The sequence below is a fragment of the Falco peregrinus genome, chromosome Z (assembly GCF_023634155.1).
Source record: "Falco peregrinus isolate bFalPer1 chromosome Z, bFalPer1.pri, whole genome shotgun sequence".
Taxonomy (NCBI): domain Eukaryota; kingdom Metazoa; phylum Chordata; class Aves; order Falconiformes; family Falconidae; genus Falco; species Falco peregrinus.
The window spans coordinates 44328534-44340890 of NC_073739.1; the positions used below are offsets into that span (position 1 = coordinate 44328534).

The 12357-nt window shown below is 41.8% G+C and overlaps 1 protein-coding gene across 4 annotated transcripts in view; it reads right to left on the reverse strand.

Moving 5' to 3' along the window:
- CEP78 (centrosomal protein 78) overlaps positions 1 to 7877 on the reverse strand; it is a 30691-nt gene extending 22814 nt beyond the window's left edge. The window contains exons 1-8 of one of the 4 annotated variants that reach the window (XM_055790955.1): positions 7815 to 7877; positions 5132 to 5406; positions 4809 to 4984; positions 4136 to 4208; positions 3514 to 3617; positions 2572 to 2746; positions 577 to 690; positions 266 to 330 (exon numbers count right to left, since the gene is read on the reverse strand). In XM_055790955.1, coding sequence (XP_055646930.1) covers positions 266 to 330; positions 577 to 690; positions 2572 to 2746; positions 3514 to 3617; positions 4136 to 4208; positions 4809 to 4984; positions 5132 to 5384 — 960 coding nt within the window. In that variant the 5' untranslated portion in view covers positions 5385 to 5406; positions 7815 to 7877. The other 3 variants (XM_055790953.1, XM_055790956.1, XM_055790954.1) reach the window with 3 other exon arrangements.
- Positions 7878 to 12357: the final 4480 nt, after the last annotated feature.

Sequence of the window (12357 nt, forward strand, 5' to 3'; positions counted from 1 at the left end):
GTTTTTTTTACAGGTTACATCTTGAATAACATAAGAAATCATACAAAATGTCCAATACAATATCATGTTGCTGCTAGTGTTTTTAGTTTTTCTCTTCATAGTGGTTTTTGTTTGGTTTTTAAGCTGCTTAAAAGTCAGACTTCTGTTTATTAGCAGAATAACTGTTTTAGATTCATTTTGAACAGTCATCCTTTTAAAAAACTTCAAAAAGCAATGGCAGCTAAGAAGAAAACCCCAAACTCACTCCCAAATGCCTAAGACATACCTCTGAGTTAGCACTATTTCCATTCATAAGAACTCTTTCAATTATGTTTTTCATCATAACGTGATCTAGAACAAATTAAGATACCTTATTAAGAATTTCCTGTATGATAAGTATGCAAACAAACAGATCACTGAATAAGCGGTACACATTACCCACCCTGCTCCCCTCCCCCATTTTAAAAGTTTAGCAATATACTGTTGCAGGTTTTTTCCTTAAAAGTGAGATGTTTTTTTCACCCAGAGTTACTGGGGAAAGCAAACACACACACAAACAAAAACACAAAGCCGACACAGGTAGATGCAGATACATACCAATTAATGGATTTTTTCTTATATCAAGAACCACTAATGATGTATTAGTTTGAAGAGCATCTAATAATGACCTTGCTCCTTCATTGGATATTCCACACTGCTGCAAATCAAGTGCTAAAATGTTTAAGGAGGTAAAAGAAAAAATAAATTTAGTGTCATAACCTGTAGTCAATACCTAATACAGTTAATCCATACCTGCTGAAAACCTCCATTTCACAGAACACGAAGCATGAGAAAAGAGAACAAATAACAGCTATGTGTAACAACAAGGATATTACTTTCAGAGAAGAAAACTAGAAATTTAAATCAGTATTATAGATAAACGTTAAGAAATAACTGCTGAACAACTACAAAGGAAGGAAAATAAAATCACAGTTTAGTCACTGTTCTTGACAATTCCTAGTAGACGTAATATTCCCAGCTACCAATTAATTCAACTGCTCAAGGTAACATCCTATGTACAAACACACTACTTGTGCCTAAAAAGTCTGAGTCAATGCTTCTACAAGTTCATTGCTTGCTCACATGAATAAGTTAGGTGGTCACCATGAAATAGTACTATCGTGGCTTTGGCATTGATTCCACAATGCACATGTATAACAGAATGGTTGAGGATGGAAGGGACCTCTGGAGGTCATCTTACTGAACACTGCTCAAGCAGGCTCACTTAAAGCCAGTTGCCCCATATTGTGTCCAGACAGCTCTTAAAGACCTCTAAGGATGAAGACTCTACAACCACTGCAGGCAACCTGTGACAGTATTCGGTCAGTCTCACAGTAATGAAGTGTTTCTTGAGGTTCAGGAGGAAACTCCAGTGTTTCAGTCTGTCCCCACCTCCTCTTGCCCTGTCACCAGTGGAAAGAGCCTGGCTCCACCTTCTTTATACCCTCCCTTCAGATATTTGTATGCCTTAATGAGACCTACCCTGAGCCTTCTCTTCTCCAGCCTGAACTGTCCCAGCTCCTTCAGCCTTTCCTGAAATGACAGTTGCTCTAGTCCCTTCACCATCTTAGTGGCCCTTCACTGGACAATCTAATAGTTCCAACTCTCTCCTGTACAGGGGAGCCCACGTCTGGCCTCACCAGTGCTGAGTAGAGAGGAAGGACCACCTCTCTCAACCTGCTCTCAAGTCTCTGCCTAATGCAGCCCAGGATACCATTAGCCTGCAACAAAGGCACGTGGCTGGCTCATGGTCAGCTTGCTGTCCACCAGCACCTCCAGGACCCTTCCTGCAATGCTGCTTTCCAGCCACACAGCCCCTGCGTGTGCTGGCACATGGGATTATCTTTCCCAGGCACATGACTGCACTTCCTTTTGTTAAACTTCATGAGGTTCCTCCATCAGCCCATTTCTCCAGGCTGTTGAGGTCCCTCTGGATGGCTGCACATCCCCACCTTCCCAGGGATCAATGTAAGGCTGATTGGCCTGTAGCTCCCCCTGGGTCTTTCCTCCCAGCCTTTTTTGAAGATAGGAGTGACATTTGCTATACTCCAATCCTCAGGCACCCCTCCCCATTACCATGATGCCCTCAAAGATTATTGACAGTGGCCTCAAAACGACATCAGCCAGCTCCCTCAGCACCTGTGGATGCATCCCATTAGGGCCTATGGACTTCTGTATGTCCAGTTTGCTTAAGCATTCTCTAATCTGATACTCTTCAATCAGTATGCATGTTACCTGTACACCTGGCACTCAAACTATAAAACAATTTCAGCATGTAAGTATTTGACTTACACCACCACCATTAGTCATTTTGGACAGATACACTGTAGAATAAATTACTTCTCCAAAATACTGGAGGGCAATACTAGATGACACAATGGTATTCAGATACTCTGACAATTCAAAAAAGGAAGAGAAATTTCAATGAAAAAAAAAGATTACTCTTCCCCAGCCAAACAGCAAGTTACTCTTCTGGCTACATTTGCTATAACTGAGAATTTTAAGTTTTCTGCCTGCCACTCCTATATCTTAAGAGTCAATATTACACAATACCTTTTAGCCAAAGGTCCTCTCCTAGACAGTCTGCAAAGGCACTTGCTCCTCTATCCCCAACAAGCATGTTGCAATTGAAAGTAATCCGCCTCAAGCCAGTCATATAGTCAAGGTCAGGTCTCCTGTAACGTAGGCTTTCAGCCCAAGCTTCACCATGTCTTTTCATTGCCTGGTACTTTGCAGACAAAGAAGGTGTTACCAAGTGCAAGGGCAAAGCCAATATTGATGACAAGATCACAAGTTATCTTTGTTCGTAATTGATGTTTAATGGTTTGAGTGCTGATACAAGAAACAGTTATACCATTTCCGAGTTCAAGAAACACAAGTAACTTTTAAACATTACAGTTAAGTCATGTTTATTCTGACCATCTGATTTGCAATGTTAAATATTAAATATGGCTAAAAACCATCTTACTACCTTATTTTGGCAGACAGACACTTTCAATGCATCTTGAATAGGATATACACACTACGAGATTATGTGCTTTCACGCAAACTAATGTTAACATTAATCAGAATATTGTACTAGTCACAAGATTAGAAGCGACTAGTTAACTAATTAGTAAACTGTAAACTCAATTATTCTTACCCAGTGTTTAAGAACACTTAAACATTCTTCAAAATTTGTGACAACGAAAGACATACTTCCCAAAATAGGCATCAGACACTTACAACCCTAATCCTCATTTAAAGAAAATAAATCAGTCTGAACTGTTATTTGCTTAACTGATGTTTACTAAGAAATACCACATTTAAATCCCACACCAGTAAATTAAGCTACCTGTGGCAAAGTCACAAATTGCAGGAGGACTATTCACATACTTCAGATATGCTGCTCACAAAGTACTTTGATGGATTTAGAGGTTGAAAGTAGAAGAAAAAATAATCAAATGTGTTCACATTCTTGTGAACATTTGGTTCTAAGAAAGGTGATTAAATTACCTTTAATACATTTGCTATATGTTCTGCCCCTCGCCATGTGAGGCTACATCCTGTGAAGTTTACATATCTGATAGTAGCTGAATTCTTTACACTCTGACAGATTGCTGAAGGAAACAAAAGCATGCATATCATCTACACCACAGCCAGATGATCAGAACACACTTTTTCACTGTTATACTAAGAAGCTGAATCAGCTTCAACAGGCAAAAGGCTCGACAAAGAACTAGTGTTGAATACAAAGCGCATTTCAAATACATTTATGCTCAAAGGTCATATATTTCTAGTACAAGTGTTTAGCAAAGACTGTACAAACAAGCTAAACAAGCTAGAACAACTTCTGTAAACATGAACACATCAAGAAAGAGTTAATCTTAAACAAATATTATGACTGTTGCTTTAAATAAAAGTATAAACATAATTATAAAGTAGTATGGCTATTTACTAGCACCAAGTGAGGAAATTCAAGTCTTTAAATGTTGATAAGTCACATAGAATAAAGACTGTTATTTTAGTCACTATATACAAATTTAAAACAGGAATGAAATTATTGAAAAAACTTACGTATTTAAAGGACTAAAAAAAAGGGGGAAGTATATTTACATGTTTTTGATCCTGAACTTACTTTCTAATCCTCTGTCTCCAATTGGACAGTAGGCTAAAGAGACACTCTCCAGAGATGAAGCTGTGGCCAAACCCTTCAGAATAAAAGCAATGTTTGTTAACTGGCTTGAAAAGCAAAAACACAGAGAAAAGACCAAGTCATCCAAACTGCTCAGACCTCCCTGCACGCCCTACAAGAAACTCTAGGGGTTTCAGAGGAAGATCAAAACAAGTGAACCCTAAAGCTCTCTTTAAGCCGGGGAGCTGCAGCTTACAGGCAACAAGCAGCAATCTCCTTTCATAGAAGCCACTCATGAGCAAACCGGACAGTGTTGCAATAACACATCTTGAAGACCTGTTTTCATCTCCTTGGTGTCCCTCAATTTGCCTTCTATTATGTACATGCACAGAAGTTTCAGTCACAAGCTTACGTTATATGCCCCAAACACATGGTATAGATGTTGCTATGATCTTTCTAATAAGCCCTGATGAATCAGGGCAAGGGAACGTTATGTGATTTTGACAGGTTCAGCAAAACTAGGCTATACTAAATGTCGCAGCAGAGTAATTCATATCATGGATAACACAACAGTATCTTAGAAAGAACATCCCTGTCTGTGATTATAATTTCATTGCTACTTCTCTACATTCTAAGCATATTTTCCATTTATTTGTATACTAATATATATTCTCACCTTTGTTAAAAGTATTAGATCTCTCTCCCTCAGAAGCAAACCCTGCAGTTCTAAATTTTTTAGTACATCTGATACACTGAGACAGCTTTTGACAGCTTTGCATAGTTGGCCAGTCAAGTCTTTTGATCGAATTGCTGGAATTCTCCTTCTAAAGTATGTTTTATATCTTTCAACACCTAGTAAACAACAAAAATTAACCATCAGTAAAATCCAGTCACTTTTGACTTAAAATTCCTTAGGTATTACAATTCCTCCCCCATGTATTCAATCACAAAAAAATGCGTATATCAACATATTTATCTTTTACAGCCATCACTACAAACCTGATTCTTCAAGACCCTGTTGATGATAACTTCTTATTCCAATAGAAGTCAGAGTCTTATTATGCCTGACAGCATTCAGAAGTGGTGCCCAATCAGCAGCTTTGATGCGATCCACAGTTAGGTCAAGAGCACCCTGAGTCAGGTTAGCCTTCACAGCTTTCAGTGGGACAGAGCCTTGAAGAGCACAAAGATGTTCATAGTGCGAGTAGAAATCCTGCATGCACCGTCTTCTTATTTTGACTGACTCAATCATTCCTTTTATGTGACAAATGTCTCTAAAATAAAGGAGGGAAAAAATAAAAAGATATAAACTTTTTCCAATGTATAGTTGATTTCACAACAGTCTCAATTCAACATGCATACCCAAAACATGAGTATGTTCATGTATACCATATAGCATTTACATGTCTTTGATATGGCAGCTAAAACATTGATGCTCACTGTGTAAGTAGAGCTGAATGCATAAGAGGGTGGAAAAAAAAACAACAAACAACCCACATTTTTATTCTCCCACACAAATAGGAATACCCAAAACACAAAAGGCCTAATGTTCAAGCACTAATTGCTGTAAAGTTCTTGTTTTCATCTCAAAATTTAATTCTGTAGTGTCAGCATCTGCACACTCCTGAAAGCCTTGGACACTCCCTGATCCAAGATCAAGGGATACCAATGATGATTCCATACAGAACTAGCAGTGAGCTTCTCTGCTACTTTATTCAAAAGTCTAAATTCTCATAACACAGAATAACATGTGTATTTTCATAAATAGTTTTGCCATTGCTTACCTTATACACTTATCTCAGTGTAAGGATAAACACTTTTCAGGCTAAGTTTCTGTTAACACATTAGTGCCTGCACAGCAAAACAGTACTAACCCCAAGCAGAATCTACATACTGCTACTGCTATGCCACAGCTATTAAGTAATTCCACAGCCTCAACAGGAATATCTGTCAATATATTCAGAAGACCCATTTATTCATCTATTTATTTATTACTCAAGACAGCATTAACTATTCCATATGGGATATCAAACATTGTTCACACTGCGAACATTTTTTTTCATATTGTTAAACACTAGAAGTCTTCCCAAACACTCTGCATGTCAACAGCGGACAAGAATTACTGGATACGTACAATCATGTGAGGACAGTCATTTGTAAGAATTTAATTTAGAATTTTAAAAATCACATTATTAGTATTTAGATGATTTAAACTTATTAATTATAGGAATAGAAACTCTAATAATAGTTCCTCTATAGCTTTTTATTTCTTTTTTTTAGCATTAGGTAATGATCACACTGTGGCCACAGGAACAGGAATGACTACACTGTAATCCAACACTTCAGCTTCAAGAAGTGACCATCAGTTGTAAAGCACCACTGACTTCAGGTGATGTATTGATGCACAACATTATTAGCCTTTTAAGGTTTATTAGCCTTTTAAGCAACATGCTTTCACCGTGACTTTCATGGCAACACCTGAATAACACACCTCTAACTGAAGTAAAGAAAGGAGCTCTTGGCCCTAGCACCAAAGTTTAACGCACTTGCAGGCAGAAAGGCAAAAGGTCAAACTAAGCAGACCCACAATAACTTCCAATTGAGAAAAAACTATGTAAATGAGAACTCTTCTGCATGGAAGTTAGTCCATCTGATGCAATCCTAGAACACCATGACTGGCTCTAACAATATACACAGGGGACTATAGTCTACCATCTCTCTCCATACAGAAGCAAGAAGACATCAGATGATACTAGCTGGTGATAAATCAAAATAAAAATTAAAAAAAGAAACAAAGTACATTGGGAAACTGAGAAATCCAGTCCTATGTTAAGTTTTTAGGAAGCTGTAAGTTTACAGCAATTCAAAAGACAGCTAGGCAAACATCTAAAGGGGAGGGGGGGGAAATTCCATACAAGACCTCCGACCACCAAAATAATGACCATGCCCTACATCAGGAACTGCAGAACACACACAGGAAGCTTAACCACATGCTTATTTCTCTTCTACACTTTATTAAGCATGCCCTGATGGTCTGCTGGGGCTAAACACTTATCTGACCTGCCGGATCACCATTAAGTATATAATACAGCATCCACCTAACATACGCAAATAACTCTGGTTACAACTGGGTAAAATAGTTTTTTTTTCATTTTTCACCCGCCAAATACTGCCACCAAGTCCGAGAACTACCTCAGTGCTCCGCTTCCTCAAAAAAGTACACCGTTACACCAGCACGGACGGCGGACCGCGTTGTTCGCTATCAGCCACAGAGATACGAGAGAGGCGCTTGTGGGGGGCGGGGGAGCAGCGACAGTCGTTCCCCCCCACCCCGCCGGTCCCACCTTCTCGGAAGCGGCCTACAGCCGGCCCCTGCGGATTCCCAGACGGGCCACCAGCCCCCTGCCCCACCCCTCCGTCGTGACACGGACACAATCGCCCAGGAGTTACCCGCCTTCTTCCCTGCCCCGGCCCCGCAGGCCGCGATCCGCCGCTGAAGCGCGCCGCCGGCCTCGGCGGCAGACCCGCACCTCCTCCCGACCCGCCGGCGGCCGCAAACCGTTACAGGAGCCGCCCGCCTCCGCACGGCGCTGGGCCGGTTTCCCTGGGATCCCAACCGCCGCCGGCCCGCCCGCCGCCACGTAGCGCGCGAGGCTGCCGCCCCCCCACCTCCTGCTCTCACATTCAAAATGGCCGCGCCCAACGGCCAGGCCGCGTCGCTCCGCCCCGCCCCGCCCCTCGCCGCTGCAGGTGCGTGGGCGTTCTTTGCCGTCGTAACCGTCGCACGAGGGGCGGGGCATTCCCAGCGCGCGGCCAGCCTCGCTTCGGGACGGGGCGCGCTTATTGGCCACGGCGGAGCTGGGGGGTGGGTGCTGGCGGCGGCGAGTCCTGAGGGTGCTTGGGGCCCCCCTGCCCCGTTCTGGCCGGGCTCTCGTGGCGGGGCTGTGCGCGCCGTTCCCGCGGCCTCCACGTTCCCGCGGGCGCTGGTACCCGAGCGCAGGCCGGTGGCGCGGCGCGCCCGCCGCCGGGAGCTGCGCCCCCTCAGGCCCGGCGACCCCTGGCCCGAGCCCTGCGCCTTGCGGGTGTGTGGCCTGCCGCCCGAGGTGACGGGCACCCGGCGAGGTACAGTCAGCTACTGGAGTCGCTACTGCGGTGTAAATGCTACTGCGTGAGTGAGGGCAGGGACCGTATAGGACATTCCTTCCCCCCTCATCCCCACAGGAGCGTTGTGTGCCTTTAGACCAGAGCTGGGCAGGAGAGGTCTAAACCAGGAGAGGTCTAAAAACAGAATTTAGAGAAATTTTACAGCTAAATGTAAACAAGCCTTGCCTGTTCCTTTAAAAAAAAAAAATCCCAAAGCTTTTACATGCAGTGCTAGAAGGAAGCAAACAGTCCTTCAGCATTTTAGACACAGTGCATATCTGTACTGTTAGTGAAGCGTATACATGCGCTCTATAGGTAGGGAAACCTTATGACTTAGAGCAGTAGCTGCAGTCAGCTGGTCTGAGCTGTCTGTGCACAAGCTGCGTTTCTCAATAGTTTGCTAGGTTAGTTTACACAGGCATGACCAGATCAGAGTTCTCATTCACATTCAGGGCAGAGCATTACTAGCACCATATTGGCCAAAATGACTCGAATGTAGGCCTATGTGCTGATCCTAGAATTTGCAGTTTGTTCATGGATAGGCACACCAACTAATCAAGAAAATTATTACTGTAAATTGATGAGTAAGAGTGATTTGGTTATTTAAAAAGTTACACTTCTCCCCTGCTTGTAGGCAGCAGGATTTAAACTCAAAACTGAGCAAGCTCCAGAGAAATTAAACAGGTTAAGGCCCCGAGAACACTGTGAGCACATGGAATGTTCGCACAGATGTAATATTACACAGTGTCTTGAAGCAACTGAAGCAGCCTGAGACCTGTATCAAGTGTGCCAGAACAAGAATTATTTCAGTAAGCCTGAGGTCACCATCCATACAAGTTGTTTCACAGTGACATTTTCTGAATTGAACATAAAGGACAAGGGACACAGAGCTAAGATCAGCCAAATGGCAACAGCAGGTTTTGTGACTCTATGACAGAGTTTTTCTGGTGCTTGTCATATCTCTGGGTGCCACAGACTATAAACACAAGCAACATAAAATTTAAATATTTTCAAGAATCTTTACTTTTAAATATTTGTTGTTTGTGCTACTTAGTTAAATCACTTTTTAACAGGTAGGGAGTTAAGGGGTAGGGACTACTTCACTGCTGGTCCACGTGCATTTGAAATTTTCTCTTTGATTGGTATGTCCATAATCACATCTGTACTTTTTTAAAAATTCCGTTACCCATCTTATTTCGCTATACAGTGTTTTCACTTAGTCTGGATTTTGCTCTTGTATTGGGTGAGCTGTACAAACCGTCTTTCCTCTACAAATTAAAGGTGTAAGATGATAACCACATCTAAAATAATTTAGGGGTAGAATTTTTAGGCATGTCCCTTTTTCTTTGGAAATGTTCTTTGGAAAATTAATCTAATGTGCTTGACATATTTCAGAAGCAGTCACTTGGAATTCTATGCATTTTAGGCTATGAAAAATAGAAAGCAGCTGTGAAGATTCCAGGACAGACAGACCTGATGTTTGCAGACATTACATATTGGATACTCTCCAGTCTTGCATTTTGTCGTCAGTTTCAGTGTCAGTTATGCTGTCAGCTGGGGAGACTGGAACTTAAAATTGAATTTTGAATCACAGCAGCACTGTCACTGCCATGTAAATGAAGCAAGAAGCTTATCTGGGTGCAATTGATTAGTCACATGTAGTGCACCAAGGATAAGCCTGAAATAAAAGCAAGACGAAGTGTGACTGTTAATATAGCTTTTGTAATTTTGTGGCTTGTCAAAACTATCATCCATGTTCTTTATTGGCTATAGCCTTGAAACAATCACACTAAATCTCTAAAACTGCAGGCTGCATAGATCATAATTAAGTTATAACTAAAAGGGAATTTGTCTTGTCAGTAAATAAGCATCTCCAAAGCTGAAATTCATAATATTGCAGAGAACTTGCTCCAAGTTGCTGCGTACCAAACTTGGTTTTCTGTGAAAATGTAGTGGGTTTGCATGGCAAGGTTTTGGTAGCAGAGGTGCTACAGGGGTGTCTTCTGTGAGGAGCTGCTAGAAGCTTCCCCTATGTCCAATGGAGCCAGTGCCAGCCAGCTGCAAGACAGATCCGACACTGGACAAGTCTGAGCCCGTCAGCGACACTGGCAGCACCTCTTTGTTAGCATATTAAGAAGGGGAGGGAGGGGAATCTGCACCAACAGAAGAGAGGAGACTATGTGAGAGCAACAACTCTGCAGACACCGAGGTCAGTGCAGAAGGAGGGGCTCCAGGCACCAGAGCAGAGATTCCACTGTGAAGCCCACGGCGAGGCAGGCTGTGCCCCTGCAGCACGTGGAGATTGATGGTGGAGCAGATCCCCACCTGCAGCCCATGGAGGACCCCACGCCAAAGCAGGTGGGGGCCCAAAGGAGGCTCTCACCCATGGGAAGCCCACGCTGAAGCAGGTTTGCTGGCAGTACTTGAGGATCTGTGGAGAGAGGAGCCCAGGCTGGAGCAGGTTTGCTGGCAGGACCCCATGCTGGAGCATGGAAAGAGTGTGAGGAGGAAATAGCAGAAGAAGCAGCAGAAACGTGTGAACTGATTCTAACTCCTGTTCCCGGCTCCCCTGCACCACATGGGGTGAGGAGATAGAGAAATAAAGAATTAAGTTAAGCCTGGGAAGAAGGAGGGGTGAGGGGAAGGTGTTCTTACTGATTTGAATGGTAATAAATTGAACTGAATGCCCCAAGTTGAGTCTGTTTTGCCTGTGGTGGTAATTGCTGAGTGATCTCCCTGTCCTTATCTTGACCCATGAGCCTTTTGTTGTATTTTCTTTCCCCTGTCCAGCTGAGGAAGGGAGTGACAGACAGGCTTTGGTGGGCACCTGGCATTCAGCCAAGGTCAAACCACCACAAAAAAAATAATGCTGAGTGTTCATTTCCTCAGCATTTGAATCACTGATTTTGGTTTGCATTCTGTTTACTCCTCTAAAGTTTAAGGGGTTTGTTTACATCTTTTTTTAAAATTTTTTTTAATCAGATTTTGGTACACATGACAGCCAAAAGGGCTGGGCACTGATAAGTGTCAGAAATGTTCCGTGTATATGAATCATTGTGTAGGCTCTAAATGCAGGCTTTATGCAGTAGACAGCTGCAATATTTGTAATGATGAATCTACAGTTGATGTCTCATTCTGCATCCTAGTCTTTACTCTGTAGGGTTTTCACAGCCTACAAACTGAAGTAATCCCCTTTATGGCCACTTTGTGCTTTGAAAATAACATAAAGGTTTGGATCACTGTTCAGTTGCTAAAAAATGTAGTATAATACTGCCGTTCAAGAATTATTCTAGATTTCCAAGGAAAAAAAAATTACGGCAAGCTATGACCACTTCAACCTGAACCACAGTATTATGTGAATGGGGTATGTACTACACACTCCCTTGTTTTGCAAATGATAAAAAAGCCATATTACCTTCCTGTTGTTCAAAAGTATTCCCATAGTCTTTTGTGGTCACAGACTTCCAGATAGTTACACTAGTCTCTACATTCAAATGTAGAAAGAACAGAAGACAGAAAATAAATTTATCAGAGCATGAAAGTCTGCCACAGTTGACACTTAACAATACTTATTCAGGACACTAGAAAAGAGGCTGATTTACACTAATAATCATTGACAAGATACAAACACTTGACTTTTTGAGGGCTTTTCTTAATTTCTTGCATTTATTCATTGCTGTATATCAAAGCCCAACTTACCAATAATGAGACCTTGAGGTTTTTTGCTTCTTAGTAACTATCCATACAAGTAAAGTAGTATTTAAATATTTTTAAGCATGCAATATATACGACATGCTTGTAATGACATTTATTTTAGAGTACTTAGGTCTTGGAGTAAGCCATTTTGCTGTATTTCCTTTTTATCATGTTCAGTCATTGCCTGCATAGCACTTCTGACAATATTCTGACAAAAATATGAGAGCTATTCAGTTAATTTTGTCTCATTGAAGTATTAAAAAATGATACTTGGAATTTTTACTGTAGTGTTTTATATTTTCTCTTTGGCTAGATTTTTCATTTTTATGTAAAGTGTCCCACATTTCGTGACTATAACCATTACTTGCTTTTTCAGTCAGAGAAAG